An 18,756-nucleotide genomic window follows, 5' to 3' on the forward strand; every position below is an offset into this window, starting at 1 on the left:
GACTATTTGATTATGTTACATTATGTAAGTAATGAACTGAAGTGTTAATAAATTTTCTATTTTTACATATATAAATGTTTTATAATAATAATTTTTCATACAAATGTTGGTGTATATTTTAAAAAACTGTTTCTCTGATTTATATTTAATAATATCCATTTATATGTTGCATGTTCAAAAATAAAAGCAATTTGTAGTTTGTTTTTCAAAGTTGATAAGCATCTGATACAAGGTATCGGATATACTTATTATGAGGTTATAGTAATCTGATGCAAGTTATCAGATTATTAAAAACCTTGATGTTTGTGTTAAGGTTATCTAAGTAAAGCCATGATTCAAGCAGGGATGTGGAGTCCCAAAAGGACTCCGGATTTGTATGTCACAATAAGATTATTTCAAGTATTGTGAATTTCAAAATAGGTATCACAGATGTAATGACTTGCAAGGCTGCTCAGTTTTATGGCTTTTTATTAAAAAATTTGTGCTGGCAAACATCAAAAAGGATTTACAAGCAATAAATTTTTTGGTTTCATTTTATTTCTGAAAATCCTTTTGCATTTTAATTATATCTCAATTTAAATAATTTGAACAAATTATATTTGTTCAATTAATTAATATATTTTTTTAGACTTAGAAGATATTTTCATATAACCTTTATAAAAAAGATAAGATATTCAAAATATGAAAATAATTTATTTCTATTAGTTTTTATAAATATTACCTGTTATAAAAATATAAATACGAAGACACCTTTCTTAATGTTATGCTTTTAATTTTTTTCAATAAATTAAGGTATAGTAGTTCTATTGGTTTAAGGTTATTTTATTATAGTTTATAGTTTTATTGGTTTAAGGTTAAGTTATTATATTGGTTTAAGATTAACTTAAGGTTAGCTATTTAAACCACAACAAATCTGAAACTAGGCTGTTCAACAAGCTATGCAAACTACAGTGTGTGTAGATTTATGAAATAGAATTTACAAATTGAATGAAAATAGAGCATGTATGATAAATTGGTAGGATAGTAGTAGTTTTTTATTTTTGTTTTTTAGGTATTGGCAGGCTGTACTTGACAACTTACTTTCCTGCAACGAAATCAAAAGAACCTTCAACTACAAACCAATTTAAAAAATTTTCATAGCAGCATTTTTTAAGAAGAATTTTCCCTTTATTTTATTTACTTATCAGATAAGTTATATTTCATAATTTTTTAACTTAACTTAAAGTTAGCTTAAAGTTTAAGTTATTTTTGGAGATGTTTAATTTTGATGTTTTACAAAATTTTAGTTTAAAAATCTTTACATATTGATTTTTAGTTTTTTAATAATTAATTTTTTTTCAGAAGTACAATTATAATTGTAGTATCCAATATTTTTTCATATTTTTTCTGTAAATATCAATTTTATATTATGTTATCAATGTGAAAGTATAATCTCAAGATATAATTAAAAAAATGGTAGGACGAGGTACATAAACATACGCTTTGTTTTCTTATAAAGTTCAGGTTTAGCCATGGCTAACTATATAACAGGCCTTGCCAACGCGCGGCTTGCATAAAAAACTGGAGTCAAGATAGTTTTATATTTGAAAAACTAACAAGCAGTTTTACAAAATAAATACGGGGGTGGTTTTTTTTGTAACAATAATAATTATAAAACATTAATAAATAATTATTATAAAGTTAACAAAATAATTTTCATTTAAAATTTTTTTAAATAAAATTAATTTAAGTTGAATATATATATATATATATATACATATATATATATATATATATATATACATATATATATATATATATATATATATATATATATATATATATATATATATACCCTCTAAAAAATGAAGCGTTGATTTGATGTTGATCAACGTTGATTTTGCGTTGATATTAGCGATCAACGGCGATCAACCATAAATGGATGTTGTAGCAACAGCAATGTTATCAACAGCAAATCAACGTTTATTTACAAACACTGAGCGTTCGTTGATTTACTGTTGACAAAAAACAAATTTATTGAGCCGTTTACTAACAGTAATTTGCTGAGCATTTTCTGCTGGGATTTTTTTGTTATTTTTGGTGGTTATAAAACGTTTGTTCAAATTTTAATTGTATTATACGGTATAAAATGAGTATAAACTTATTGAAAAACATATATTTTATTAAGTAATTATTTTTTCAGTTCTTGAATAAAGATTATCCTAATGAAATTAGGGTAGTTATTAACTATTTGAGGATAATAGAACATCTTAATATAAATATTTTAACAATTTAACATGAAAAAGTCACAACTTATCAGCAATTTGGCTTATTAATGCTTATTATAATAACATTACTATTATCATAGCAAATTATTAATGGCTGCAAGTATTTGCCTGATAAATTCTGACTGCAAACTTAAATCATATAGTACAAAATGCAATTTAAATTGATTTTTTCTGTATAAGAATAATAATGCCTTTATTTTTTTTTCTTTTGTGATGTAATAAAATAAAGATAATAATGCCTAAATATGACAGAAGCCTATATATGAGAGAATTTATGAAAGAAAAACGAAATACTGAAAAAAGAATAAAATATCTTCTTGAAGAGTGCAACATTGTTGGTAGAGGAAATTGCGTTCATCTAGATTTAGACATTCAAAAGATTTTTCTAGATTTAGACATTCAAAAGAGTTTCTGAAGATGCGCACAGTGATATATTGATGTTTTCAATCACTTCGCCAGAAAATAAATTTTGTTTAAGTAAAGTTGAATCTAATTATTGTGATGTTGACGACATTGCATTTAAAAATAGTTTATACAGTAGTATTGATACTCTAACTTCAACAAAAGATTTTTTATATGAGTGGTTATTAAAATACTGTATAAAAGATGATGCTTTAAATGCACTTTTATTTCACTTAAATAAATTTACTCCATCTATACCAAAATGCTGGCAGACATTACAAAAATCTCTTCAAAAAGTTAATGTTTTATATGTCAGTGGAGGCGATTATTTATACCTTGGAGTTAAAAGTGCAATTGATTATTACATATCAACAGTTGGAAATAAGGAAAAGCTTGATCTAATTGTAAGTATTGATGGTGCACCTATGTGCAATAGTAAAAAGACTTCCATTTGGCCTATACTAGTTACAATTAACAGAAAAGGATCCTATGCTGTTGCAATTCGGCATGGTCAGGAAAAACCAAACAATTAGGATGAGTGCTTTGAAGATTTTATTCTTGAAATGAAAAAATTGCAAACTAATGGGTATAAACAGCTGCTGGTGACTATTAAAGCTTTTGTTTGTGATGCGTCTGCAAGAGCATTTGTTAAATGCATTATAGGGCATAGTGGCTATCATAGCTGTGAAAGATGTATGGCAGTTGGCACACAAAAACATGGCGTAAGATTATTGGAAACGACTACTTTACTTTGTACTGACATGGCTTTTAAAAATAATTTTTATAAAGAAGGTCACCAGCTTGAGAGTCTTTCTCCACTTGTTAAATTTCCACAGTTAAATCTCCACAGTTAAATTTCCCAATGGTAACTGAATTCCCATTAGACTATATGCACCTTATATGTCTTGGGGTAGTTAAAAAACTTCTAATAAACTGGTGTAAAGGTCCCCGATGTATTAGAATAAGTCAATCTGTTAAAGACAGTATTTCAAATGAACTCATAAATTTACGAAGTTATACACCATCCAATTTTCAACATAGACCACGCTCTTTAAATGAACTTGAGAAGTGGAAAGCAACAGAGTTTCGATTATTCTGCTTTATGCTGGACCTGTTGTTTTAAAAAGGAAAAATAAATAAAACTATGACTTATTTATTTCTCTTTCAATTGCTATGCACATACTGCTTTCTAATAAAATGGCCAAAAATGAATTGTTAGTGGCATTTGCTAAACAGCTGCTTATATAGTTTGTCAGAGAAGTACAAATTTTGTATGGGGAGATCTTGGTAACATACAATGTTCATAGCATGATTCATTTAGCTGATGATTGTGTTAACTTTGGGGAGAGTTTTGATCATCTATCAGCTTTTCCTTTTGAAAACTTTTTGGGTTGAATTAAAAAAATGGTGCGAAAATCACATCAGACTGTTGCCCAAATAGTGAATCAATTAGATGAGAGAAAAAAGTTGGATATTTTTCTTAGAGAAAGGAATGGTAAAGAAATTTCTGCCCAAGTGGTAAATAAAAAGATCACATCAAATCTATGAGACAGAGTATATTTTATTCAAGACAAAGGGTTTATTTTAGTAGAAGAGGTTTTGGTAGATCTTGTAAAATGCAAGGCTCTAAATCCTCATTCAGTTCGAAAGTTTTTTCCTGATTGTTTTGAAACATCTTATTTAGACGTTTGTTATGTAAATTCATTAGCCAACCTAAAAACAATTTTTCCGAAAAAAAAAAGAACTTTTGAAGAAAGGCTTGATGATACCTGTTTAAAAAGGTGGTTATGCTTTTTTTGTGCTTAGACATTGTGATATTGCTTATGATCACTGATTTCTTGAATTAAAAACACAAACTTTGATTATACTTGCAGACCATCAATTTTTAAAGAATGTCTGTGCATGTGTCATTTTGTAAAATTTGTTGTAAATTTGTCAAATATGTAGTTCATTGAACAAATTTAAAGTGAGTTTAATGCATTTTAATTAATAAATTTTTTGTGTGAAACAAATACCTGGTATGTTTATAGAAATAATAAAATATTTACACTGGTGTTTTACATTAATAAATCTAAAAAGCGTTTTACAAAGTTCATTGTTTTTAATCTCTAATGTATTTTTAATTTTATTTTGTAACTTATATAAGATTGTTTAGAATTAAATTGCACCAGAATATTGAAATTTCATTTGCCATTGTTGAACTTTAAATGGAAAAATTAAAGAAGTGGAAGTGATTGCTAAAAGTTGGATGAAAAATGATGGGAAATGCTTCTGGCTGCCATTTAAAAGTTCCGCTGCGATTCGTAAAGCTGTCACAACCTTGCAGGTATCAACCTCTGATTGGAAGATATACCCTGCTAGGATTTTATACACTACAGGTTTGCATATTACTATAAAAAAATGTAAAATAATTGAATTAGATATTGAACTGTATGTTTTGACCAGGGCACTGAAGAGGATAATCATGTGCTGGTGCAAATTTATTTTAGGCCTGCTTTACAATATGACTATAGTCTCATTTAATATCACTTATTTTAAATCCAATATTCCAACGGGCATTTGTTTAAATTATATGTTCTGAATGTCTTTAGAATGTTTAAAGAAGATTTCCAACGATTAAAAAAAGTATTTTTAACTATGTTTTTAGTTTTTTTTTTAAACTTTTAGTGTTTTTTAAAAACTAAAAAATTCATTAATTTTCATGGGTTTTTCATTAAAATTCATTATGCGGTGCACCAATTGCACTCCATTCTCATAGGGCCTGCTTTTGCCGCAAAAATTTCAATTACATCTTCATTAGATATTGATAAATGATTTTACGTACATAGATTTGTGTTTATGAAGAAGCTCAGTCACACTTAGAGAAAGCAGCAGATACTTCAAATATTGAAACTGACATCGAAGAGAAAAAAGGGACAAAGCAAAAGTAAATTTTACTAAAATTAGTTTTTAACAAATAAAAAATTTTGCAATAAAGAATTACACAAATCATGCACTTTTTTTGTTTATAAAGTAAAGTTTATATTAAAGGAGAAAGACAGCAATGACATTTTGTGAAAGTGATTAAGATATTGTGATTGGTGATGAAGAACTATACGGAAGATACTATTTTGATAGTTCAAATAGCTAAAGAACATCTAACGTGATTCCAAATATAGCAGGTTAACTATTTTTGTAAAAGTAAAATAATGGTTTGTTAAAATAAAATGCTTATTTTTTTACTGAATTATAGATGTTTTTAAATCAATATTAACACCCCATTTACACAGTGAAATAGCAAGCTTTTCAGTTGCTGAAAATAACAATGACTTCTCGAAAGAAACTAATCTATCTCAAGGGAAAATGATGTTGTCTTCAAATATATTGGTAAAAAAAAGTCCTAATGTTGCTTTTGTTCTAATTAAAATCTGTGTGCATGTGCAGTAAAAAAATTAATAGAAATCAGAACTATATGTTATAGAATATAATTTTGTTGACAAATATTTTATAAATACATGTTTGTTGACAAGTTTAAATAAAAATCACTATATAATGTTTAAAAATTTTATTTAATTTTTGTATGTATAATTTATCTATACCTTGGTAGAAAATGGCTCTAAAAATTGTGTTTTGGATAAAGAGGATAGCAAAGAAAGACATTTGTCTTGCCAGGGTAAATTAAATAAAAGTTTTATTTATTTTTCCCATTTAGGTATTTTTTCATGGTTAATTTTTTACAAAATATTTTACATAAATAATAATAATATTGTTTATTTTACTACATTTTTTTAAAAAGATTTTCAAAAAAGATTTGCGTTGAGTTAGATGGCAAAAATAGATAAAAGAGAAAAGTGATTCAAGAGTCAATTTTAAAAATCCATGTATTGAAATTAAGATAATTTCATTCATATAGAATAAACATAATATGTGTTCTGACCCTTAAGTAATTTTTATTTTTTTAATAATAGATAAGTTCTCTTAGTCGTTGTGGAGGTAATATAAATTGGCTTTTGCTTTTGGAAAGTTGTTGATGAGCGAGGGCGCTGGGGCCTGTTTTAATGTCTCGGGTGGTTCATTGAAGATAAATTTTAAAACATACACCCTGTATCATATGATAGTGGGTAAGAATGGTTTTATGCATTTTTTTAGATTTTTTATTTCACAGGAAATATATTTTGTTTATCCTAGTCAGTCATTTATGTAACTATTTGCTATAATTTCTGCAGTTTGATTTTTTTCAAATTTGATTTGAATTTTTGATTTAGATGCGATTACACGACAGCATCATGATGCAAAAATTTGCGAATGTTATTCAGGCATTTCGAAATTTTTAAGTCAATCAGGAACACGACTCAATCGAAAAGTTTTGAAAATGAACAATGCTGCAAACGCTAAATAAATTGTTTGAAAATGTAAATTTTGTGTTAAATTCAATAAAAAAACTTTCTTACTTAATGTAGTGCCTACTTTCTTTCATTATTCTTTTGAGTTAGCTTTGAATTGCTCTATCAATAAATTTTTTGCTAAATCCTTTATTTACAGCCTGTTTTTTACAAAACAAATTAAGATTTGAGCAATATGTATAAATTTTATATACAAATATTTTATATATATATACATACATAATATATATATATATATATATATATATATATATATATATATATATATATATATATATATATATATATATATATATATATATATATATATATATATATATATATATATATATATATATATATATATATATATATATATATATATATATACAAATTATAAATCAGTAGAAAATCACTTAACAAAGTTTTTTTTCATTTAACACTGTGTTTCATAAATAAAAAGACTCATCAGAAATACTGAGTTTTTTATTGATGAGAGCATTTCTGATGAGTCTTTTTATCGATGAAATACAGTGTTAAATGAAAAAAAAATTTCTAAAGTGATTTTCTACTAATTTATAATTGCTCAGTTCTTTTAAGAACATTGAGCACTCTATTTTGTAGAATACATTTTAAAGTTGTTTAAATATATATATATTTCGTAAACTGTTGATATATATTTTTTTGATATATGCATCAGAAAGCGATATCAAAATACCGTCGGCTATTATAAAAATCAGTGTTGAATCACCAGGAAAAAATGATTGTTGATTAAACGTTGAAAAGCAACATTCGATCAACGTTTTTTGTAAACACCAAATCAACGTTGATAAGTGGCTAACATTTTGGACAAAAAATCAATATGGAATCAATGTTGACGAGAAACATTGAATCAACATCAAATCAACGCCTCATTTTTTAGCGGGTATATATATATATATATATATATATATATATATATATATATATATATATATATATATATATATATATGCATAAGTTTTATATTTGCATAAAATTTACAATAACCAAACACCCGTAATCATTTTAAATAACTTCCAAATTTAAAAAAAAAAGTTAGTTGAGAGGTGAAGGATTAAGCAAAGGATTTAATTTAGTATTTAAAAAATGGTTTGTCGATGTTGTGTAACAAATTGCAATGGCAATTATAATCCTCAGAATAGAGCTAAAACATTTAGACTTCCAAGAAACATTGAAGAACGAAAACGTAGGATTGTTATAATACCAAGAGATAATATTCTTGATACTAATAACACCGTAGTATGTGAAAGACATTGGTAAAAAAATTATTCAACTGTTACTGATTATGGAAAGCTGAGACCTCGTGATGCTCCGTCAGTATTTGATTGTATAAAGCCAAGCTTAGTTCCTACTGTACCCATGTCACTTAGAAAAACATCAAAAAGTCTTAATAGTGTTCGCTAGCAAGAAGAGGACGAGTTAGCAATATTTAATTCACAAGAAAAAATAGAAAGTTTTAATGTTTTATATGAATTTAAAACTAATGAATTTAATTTTGCTATTATTAATTATTTATGCAATGATATATTATATATTCAGTCTTCAGATTTTTTAAAGGAAAGTGCTATTGCTAGATTTCTTCTTTGCATATATAAAGATCTCACTTTTGGAGCATTTCATTGTGGAGTTAAAATAAGTGTTATGACTTTACCATCTATCCGAGTTTATATAATGAACAAATTTTCTCATATCCAAGAAGCATTAAGATTTTTAAATTGTTGTGAAATAACACCCAAAAAAGAAGTTGTATATCAACAAATTTTGTCAATGAATAAAACATGTATTGGGGAAAAAGTATCCAATTGAAACAATTGTGCGAGCATTTGAGTATTTTTCTCTTTCACGATCAGCCTACAATCGCATCAGAGAAGATTTTGAACTTCCAAGTTTACGTACTTTAGGAAGAATTACATCGAAATGTAAATCTTTAGATAATACCACTTATATCAGACATATTTTCTCTAATCTTAGAGATGATAGACAAAAAACATGCATTTTATGTCTTGATGAGGTTTATGTTAAACCAATGTTGCAGTATCATGGTGGCATAGTATTTGGTAAATCAGTTAACAAACCTCATCTGTTAGCAATCACAGTACTGAGCTTTCAACAAGTTCTTGAAAAAGTAACTATATACCGTACAAAGTTGCTATTAAAGTTTGAGAAAAGTTTAGATGTGTTAGCCAATCTAGGTTTAGATCACTCTTGTCCAAAATGTAAATTTTTACCAAGCGAGGGTATTTGCAACGTTATTGACAATTTACATGCTCTGTGTGATTCATTGACTGTTGATATTTAAATGTCATTAGTTTATATTGCTGTGTACATTATTCGTGAAGATGAAAATCCAGATGTCACCTTTTATTTCTATGAAGCGTATGGAAATTTTGTAATGGACATAAATCGAGGAGGTTTAACAATTCCTGGTGACAAAGTCTGTCAATGGTCAACTTACAGTTACATTCTTTTTTATGAAGATTATAATGACACTTGTCGGTCATCACTGTGTAACCTCTTTATGATGCTATCAGAATTTTATTCATTAGGTATGCAAAGACATCGTAGATTAACAATGACAAATATTTTATTTAATAATTATTGTCGACTCTATTCACCTCGTTCCCACAAGGAGCGAAAACAGAAGTTAAAAACATTTGCAATGTTTTTAACAAGAACTGTAAAATAGTTTTAGTAAAATATCTAAAAAGCTTGTATTTACCTTTTATTCTCTAAAGATTTTATCTCTTTTTTCTCAAAAATTAATATTTAATACTTAAAAAATCTATTAATAAATTTTGTGGTAAATGCTAATATGAAATTATAGCAAAATATAAATCTATATATACTAAATTGTTTAAACATAATTAGTTTTAGATACATTTAAGTTAATTTAAAATTTTTATAAATGTTATTCGTTGGTTATATTACAATGTTAGTTATAAACAAAATTAAAAAAATAATAATAATAATAAATTCATTTTTTCACTTTTTATAAGTTACTTTTAGTAGATATATCATACAAATATATTCATGCGAAAATCACCTAACTGAATATGTAAACTACTGCAAAGTAATATTTTTAATCTTGCCTCCAGTTTTTTACGCAAGCCGCGCGTTGGCAAGGCCTGTTATATAGTAAGCCATGGGTTTAGCGCAAAATGTCTGTACCGATAGAAACCACTCGCAAAATTTTTTAATTTTGATTGGTCTATTAAAATTTTACCGTTATTTTCGCATGGTTTCTACTTACTATGAATGTAAGTGTGAAAACACGCGCAAACTGGCGATAAGGAGATTTTTGAACAAAAATTAACGCCGTGATTCTTTGTTCTGGTCCGTATAAATCCGTAAAAATAATATAAGTAAAACAATAAAATTTTGATTTTCAACCGACAACATTTGATTTTTATATTTACACCTAATCAAAACATGTACAACTAATTTTCCAACCTACTGAATCGTCGACCTACTGTAATTTTGACCTACTGAGTTTTCAATCTACAAAAATTTCAACCTACTATATTTTCAACCGACTCTTTTTTTGATCGACTTTATATCTTCGTCTTTTTCCGGTGTTTTGTATATATTTTTAAAGATTTGAATTAGAGCCAGCCACGCTATACGCTGATATAATGTAATGTAGAGTTCCTCATAATACTCTGATATAATGTAATGTTGAGTTCCCAAAATCTCTATTTATAATGTACTTTATAAGGCTGATCTGCAAATGGAATTATACTGTACTGCATAAGCAAATAACTATTATACTTTTACTACTTAAACGTCATGCAGTACTGTATTTATTTATAACTGTTGCACTGTTATTTATTGCTGCGCTACTGCGTATGTTTATAATTTAAGTAATGAAAGTGTTACAATTGTTTTAATCAATTTTTTAACATAATTTTAAAATAATTTCTTTTAGAAGTAAGGTTTTATATAATTACTATTCAGTTTTATACTATCTTTTCAACGGTGTATTTGAAGTGGATTTTTTTTCAATCAAACTATTTACTTTATGTGCCCATATTATGCCCAAGTATGGACATTTCCGTGACCCTTGGGAAATGGATTGGGTTTTTTTTTTTTTTTTTTTTGGGTTACTCAAGACATATTTCTGAATACGTCTTGATTTAATTGTTTTTTTACCCTTTCCCACTTTACTAGTTTGTAAAAAAAAATTATAAACGCAAGTAAAACAGGTTAAAAACACAGTAGGTAGTAGGTTGAACTGAATACTGCCTATAATCGGTTGAAAATTAATTTATATCAAATCGGTTGAAAATGAAAATCTATATCATCGGTCGAAAAAAAATTCGGTCGAAAATGAAAACGTCATAAATCGGTCGGAAACAAAAAATGCTGTAATCGGTTGAAAACGATATAGGCCTCATTAGTACATCTGAAAATTAGTTCCACTCTTTAGTTTTTTTTTTTTTTTTTTTTTGTAGAACAACTTAGTAGGTTGATAATTTTGTAGTTCAAACAATCTGACACGACGAAAACTTAGTAGCGCCGGGTAAGCTAAGCATTAAAATTTCTCTTTAGTATTTCAAAACACAACAAAATCTGCATCTTTATTTTAAATTCTATGACGTATCTACCATCCTCGTTCGAAACAAATTAAATTTGTTTATCAGATTACTGAGTAATCCGACTTGTTTTTCCTTGATTTTAGCTCCAATATCTGATGTTAATTAGGATAACTGCTTTATCAACGAAGTAATGAAAAATAGCAACCGCCTGGAGCTAAGCTTCATTTTGTTTTTAATTAAGGGGGGAAAAATCATTATCAAGCGTCATAACGATGACGTAAAGATAATACAGCGGAAATTTTAAACCAGTCCTTTGAATTCTGGAGCAGCAGAGAACAAAGAATGGTATTCAAAAATTTAATGGAAGAAAGCATTCCAAGAAGAATCTAAATTAGAACTTCAACTTAGAGTATAAACTATGAGTTTTATTCCCTTTGTATTTTTTACCTGTAATTTTGGGTGATGAAAAGAATAAATAAATAATCTAAAATTCAGGTGATAGCAAATTGAAATATCCGTACCACCGGATTATTACAGAAAATTACAATTACCACGGACCGTGGCAATTTTTAACTTTTTATTTTTATTTTTAATATCAGCGAATATGATTAATATGTATTAAGTACAATTCTAATTATATATTATTGATAAGTATTTTTTATGTAATAACAAGAGTTTAAATTAAAAAAATAGAAAAATCTTTTTAATGTACTGCTTGTTAGTTTTTCTGTCTTGGTGAATTAGGTTTATATATATGTAAACAGAACTTCTATAAAATTGACTATTCTTTATTAAATAAAAACATTTCAGTTGAATTGAAAAATATAAAAGAAGAAATTATTATTGAAATAATGGCTAATAGTTATGCAAAGGTTATTAAAAATAACATAAATATCCAAGAAACAGTTTATAAAATGAATAATGAAATCAATAACAGCAATATAACTATTCACAATAACTGGTTAAGGAATTCTAAATACAAAGAAGCAGTAAAAGAATCAAGAATGGAAACCATATATTTAGTTGAGATACTATGGATTTAGTGAAAGCAAATGTAAAATACAGTATATTAAAAATGATCCTAAAGCTATGTGGAATTCGTTAAAATATCTAACAACTGTCAAACCATTAATTAAATCAAATATAATGGATGATATTAAATTTAAAGAAAAAGATGATATTAGGTATTTTCAAAGAAATGAAGTACAAAAATCCACTCTGGATAAATATAATGAATTTTTAATCCAAAGTATCATAGATATTTAAAGATCAATTCAAAGCAATATGAATTATAATGCTATGGAAAATTTATCATTAAATAATAATATTCCTGGTTTTTGTGAATTTATTCCTTTAACTATGCAAGACTTAAACGGTATAGTGAAACAATTACAAAACAAAACTTCAATGTGCGAGGTCTTAAATGTTATTATCTCCAAAGAATTATACTCATCATTTTCAAGTATATTATTAAAAATTATTAATTTATCGTTAAAATCTGGGAAAGTTCTTTCTAAATGGAAAAAATCAACAATAATTCCAATTCCAAAGTTAAAATAGCCAAAGTTACCAAAAGATCTAAGACCAATTAATATGCTTCCTACTTATGAAAAAATATTAGAAATTGTTGTTCACAAGCAGTGTCAAGTTATTTTGAAAGTAATAATATTTTTTATAAAAATCAATTTGGTTTCAGAAAAAATATATCAGCTGAATCAGCTATTCAACTACTGCTTTCAAAATGGAGAACATCTTTGAATAACAATAAATTTGCTATTACAGTAATGCTAGACCTTAAAAGGGCATTCGAAACTGTTAATAGAAAGATTCTTATAGAAAAGTTACAAGGTTACAAAATTAAAGGTACAGTTCTAAACTGGATTAAAGACTCTTTCAATGAGAACTCAAGTAGTCAAAATAAAAAGTGATGAATCTAGCGAACTGGTTTGTGATATAGGGGTTCCACAGGGTAGTGTACTTGGACCTCTTTTGTTTATTATTTACATGAATGATATTGCATCAAAAAATGAGCATTCTTTTGTGAATTTGTTTGCTGATGATACATTGGTTTGTATTGAGGAAGCATGCTTCAAAGAAACTGTTTTTAAATTAAATCAAGACTTAAAAATACTTTCTAAATGGCTAAGTAATAACAAACTTAAATTAAATACTCAAAAGTCCATGGCTATGCTTATTGTATATTCAAAAAAAAGAAAAGATGATTTAATAAATTACAACAATAACATAAAAGTTATAATTGGATGGCGTAGTCATTGAGTTTGCTGATTGCGTGAAATATCTAGAGATTATTATTGATTACCAACTTAATTTTACAGATCATATAAAACATATCTCAAATAAAATTGCAAAGAAAACTGGATATCTTGGTAGATTAAGCAAATATTTAACTCAATGGACCAAAAAGATAATCTTTCAAGCTATAATTTCTTCCCACTACGAATACTGTGCTTCTATTTTTCTTGATGTAAACACTAATAACTTAAATATCTTAGAAAAACTACACAACAAAGCAATGAGAATATTATTAAAATGTGACTGGTCAACTCCCAAAACAGAAATGTTGAAATTGCTTGGTTGGGATTAGTGTAAAAAATAGGATAATTTTAAAATCACTCTGTTTCATTCACAATGTTACATCAACTGAAAATGATATATTTAAACTGTTCTATTTAAAAAATAGTGAGATACATCAACGTAATACTAGACAAGCTAGTTATTTTTTATAAAAGTAGCCAATATAATAGAGCAGGACAAAAGTCACTGTTCGTGTTTAGTTTAAAACTATTCCAGGAAATAGCTTGTGGATTTGTTCAACTGGACTCTGAAAAATATAAAAAAAAGCTACTTCAAACATTAAAGAATAATCAATTTATTAAGTGAACATTTATTTTGTAAAAGTTACTAAACTAGCATTAAGTTGCTAAATAAATAAATATATATACATATATATATATATATATATATATATATATATATATATATATATATATATATATATATATATATATATATATATATTATAAATATATATATATATATATATATATATATATATATATATATATATATATAATATATATATATATTATAAATATATATACAATATATTGCTACATATATATATATATATATATATATATATATATATATATATATATATATATATATATGTCAGAGATGTAGTCAAAACAATAAAGACCAAGACATTTGGGCTCAAGACCAAGGCATCAAAAAATCAACCCAAGACCAAAGCTTTAAAAGTTTTTACACTGGGATCAAGACTCTCATTAAGAACAGGAAATAGCAGCGATCTATGGTTTGTTATTAATAACTAATCCATTCATTGAGTTGATATTTTTAATAAGAATCAAGAAAGTAAAAGACAGAGGTCTGAGACCAAGACCAATACTCTAGGCTTTCAAGACCAATACTAAGACAATATAAATATATATATAATTATATATATATATATATATATATATATATATATATATATATATATATATATATATATATATATATATATGTATATATATATCTATATATACATATACATATATACATACACACACGCACGCACACACACACACACACACACACACACACACACATATATATATATACATATATATATATATATATATATATATATATATATATATATATATATATATATATATATATATATATATATATTGATATTTATAATAATAAAACAAAACATATATATATATATATTAGGGTGGAGCGATTTTGAAAATTTTTGAAATTTGATTTGCCTGAGCAGCAAATCAATATCTTTTGGTGAAAAAAGAACCTTACTCTTTTTTTTTTTAGTTTAGGTGAGTTCTTGAGGTTCCTCTTTGGATTCTAAATTTTTGATGGGTCCTAATATTGTTTAAATTTTTTTTTTCTAAACTATATCAACTTGATACTTAAAAGAAGCAAAATAATATGCTGATTTTGAAAATAATATTTGTTTTTATTAAAAAATTAAAATTAAAAAAGTAGAGTTGTTTTTTTCATTAACAACCCCCGTCCTCAACAAAACGGGGGTTTTAAGGTATATTTTTGCAAGTATTTTTTTTACTAAAAAATTTTTTTAATAAAATTATTATTTATGAAACAAGCATATATTTATATATCATAAAAAAGAAATATTATAAAAGTATAAAATAGAAAAAAATTATTATAAAAAAATAGGAAAAATATTATAAAATATTATAAAAATTAATATTATAAAAAAATTACTTTTTTTAAAAATTGTTTTGTATTAATACAAAGACTTTTCTAGTCTTAGTCAAGAAAACATTTTGTAGATGACTGCTATTTGCCGATTGTCTACCAATTTCCTAAAAATTATCTACAAATTACCCAAAAATCACCTAATTACCTGATGACAAATAGCTTTTTGCTTTATTATGCTTTTTTATTTGATATATAATAGAATAAAAAATATAAAATATTGCAATATAAACATATTATAGAAAATGTACTTTGACATTTCTACGTAACACTTTCTAGATGCCAACTGAATCCACATTTGTTTAGTTTAATAATTGTTTTTTTTTTTTTATTAAGAGCTAAATCCTTTTTTAAATTTGACAATATTTTATAGCTTATGTCATGGCAGAAGAAAATATAGACATACAAAGGCGTTTTGAAAAGCGTCATCAAGATATGCTACTTATGTATGAAAAAAGACGATTGGAAAGACTAAAAGATATTTCAGAAAAAGTAAGCAGTTCAGATGTTTTCTTGATTACATTTAACAAAGAAAAAAGGGAGATAACTGAACTTCTTAATTCAGTTGAGCTTTTGAAGAATAAACTTGATATTTCTAATTTGTTTGAGACTATCTCACAAAAAATGCTCATCCTTCAAAAATTTGTTTCTGATTCTGCATCAGATTTACCCTCATATGATATTCGTAGAGCGCAAGAAATTCTGTCAGAGATAAGAAATAGCATTAACTTGAAGAGAGACCTTTTGCTTCCTAAAACTAAGTTTGCTTTTAAATCAAGAGTAAAGATTACAGAAAAAAATGAAAATGAGTGTGGTTTAAAAAAATTAATAGATAGTACAGAGAGTTCCAAATTACCTGATCAAACTTTTGGTTTCTCAAATTTGGTTGGAAAGTCTTTATTATTAAATCCGTCTGAATGTCATTCAAAGTGTATCAATTTAATTAACTTGCAAGACTGCACTGTTGAAATTAAAGGCTGTCCTAGTGCCATGCAAATACAAAATATAAGTAACACTATTGTACATTGTGGCCCAATCAGTCGCGCCATTTTTATAAATGGTTGTTATGATAGTACATTACATTTAGCTTGTCAGCAGTTAAGGATCCATTCAACGTTTAATACAAATTTTTATATCCTTGTTCGAAGTAAAGCTGTTATTGAAGACTGTGAACATGTTGGTTTTGGTGAATATATGTGGAGATATGATGGCATCACTGAACATATGCAAGAAGCTGGTTTAGAATTTAATGTTAATAATTGGAGAAATATTGATGACTTCAATTGGTTAAAGCTAAATGAAAAATCTCCTAATTGGTTCATTATTAATGAATAAGTTTTAAGCATTTATGGTTTTTGTAATTTTATAATTTGTTTTTATATTTTGATTTTTTTAAACTGGTGTTTTAAAAACTTCTCTCTTAATTTTATTAGTTAATAGTTTTTAAACTTGTTTTAAAATGGTGTTATATATATATATATATATATATATATGTATATATATATATATATATATATATATATATATATATATATATATATATATATATATATATATATATCTTAAATTTTATGTTTTCCATTTTAAATTTTATAATACCTATAAACAAAACAAGAAATTGCTGATAGGAATTTTTTTAACAAAAAACTTAAACATAAGATGTTTTGGTGTCTATCTCAAAAGTGAAACTCCAATTGATACGCCATTTGCATAATCAAATCAAAACGGTTTCCTGAAATTCTTATCTTTCAAGTTTTAAATTTTTTTAGTTTAGATTTAAGTATTAAAAATAGTGAACATCAAATAGATGTAAAATAGTTTAAAAAGATCACAATTCCTACAAAAGTGGTTTTAAATTTTTTTTGAATTGAATTTTTTATTAGTCTCATAAAAGATCTATAATTACTAATAAAATATCTTGATTAATAAAATATCTTGATTTTTAAATTTTTTTTTGTGACAGAAAATAAAGATAAAAAATAATTACTTTGAGTTTAATTATCTTGCGCAGACAATAGCATAAGTGGTTAGATCATATTTTAATTTAATGTTTGATATAAAATTTTGGCTATGTATATATTTATGCATATATTTATATATTTGACTATGCGTAGTTTTTGCTTGAATATTCTTTTTCGATAAGTTAGTTTATTACACCTATGTACACAAAGGCTTACATATATATTTATAAATATTTACATTTATATTATATTTATATTTAATAATAGATTAAAAAAGGTCATTAATATCATATTTAGACAAAGCAGTTAAAATTATTTCCTCTCTACTTCCCTCTTCCCTCCCTCCTCTCCATTTTTTTAAGTATGATCTTTTTGTAAGCATGATACAAGTATATCCATTATGAATACATTTGTAATATATCCATGAGGTTTGTTTATTTCTTTTCATGCATAACATGTTGAGCACAACTTTCCCAGTTTATATTCTCAATTACTTCATATTAAGTGGTTATCATTAATTTGTTTTTTTATGTTATTCTCAGGGCCACAAAATTACTTCTTGATTGCACTTTTTTTGAATAATGTAAACTTGTTGATTTTGCAACATATTGCCTTCAGTTAGCACCACTCTACAGCTCGGCCTTTTTTTGATTTTTTTTTTCTTTTTTAGGTGCTAAATAGTCTTAACAGTCTTATCACAGGATATATTATTTGACCAGGAAGTTCACGCCTCCTTCCTTACCAATGTAGCATATATGGCTAGAGCCGGCTTCGACAAACGGACTTCATAAATAATTATGCGAACAATGTCGTATCGGATTATAAAGCTTATCATATTTTCAGATATTATCACTCTTTTTTTTTCAAATCTGTAGGTGCGTAAAAATGAAAAAACCGTGTAAAGGCCTAAAATTTAATCAAA

General features: G+C 25.9%; 1 protein-coding gene across 1 annotated transcript; it reads left to right on the top strand.

Moving 5' to 3' along the window:
• Positions 1-14,800: 14,800 nt before the first annotated feature.
• LOC100205881 (tubulin-specific chaperone C) lies at positions 14,801-17,302 on the top strand. The gene is made up of 2 exons (XM_065818775.1): positions 14,801-14,944; positions 16,247-17,302. The coding sequence occupies exon 2, from the start codon at positions 16,255-16,257 to the stop codon at positions 17,206-17,208; it is 954 nt and encodes a 317-aa protein (XP_065674847.1). The 5' UTR covers positions 14,801-14,944; positions 16,247-16,254; the 3' UTR covers positions 17,209-17,302.
• Positions 17,303-18,756: the final 1,454 nt, after the last annotated feature.

This window comes from Hydra vulgaris, chromosome 15 (genome assembly GCF_038396675.1).
Source record: "Hydra vulgaris chromosome 15, alternate assembly HydraT2T_AEP".
NCBI classification, from domain to species: Eukaryota; Metazoa; Cnidaria; class Hydrozoa; order Anthoathecata; family Hydridae; genus Hydra; species Hydra vulgaris.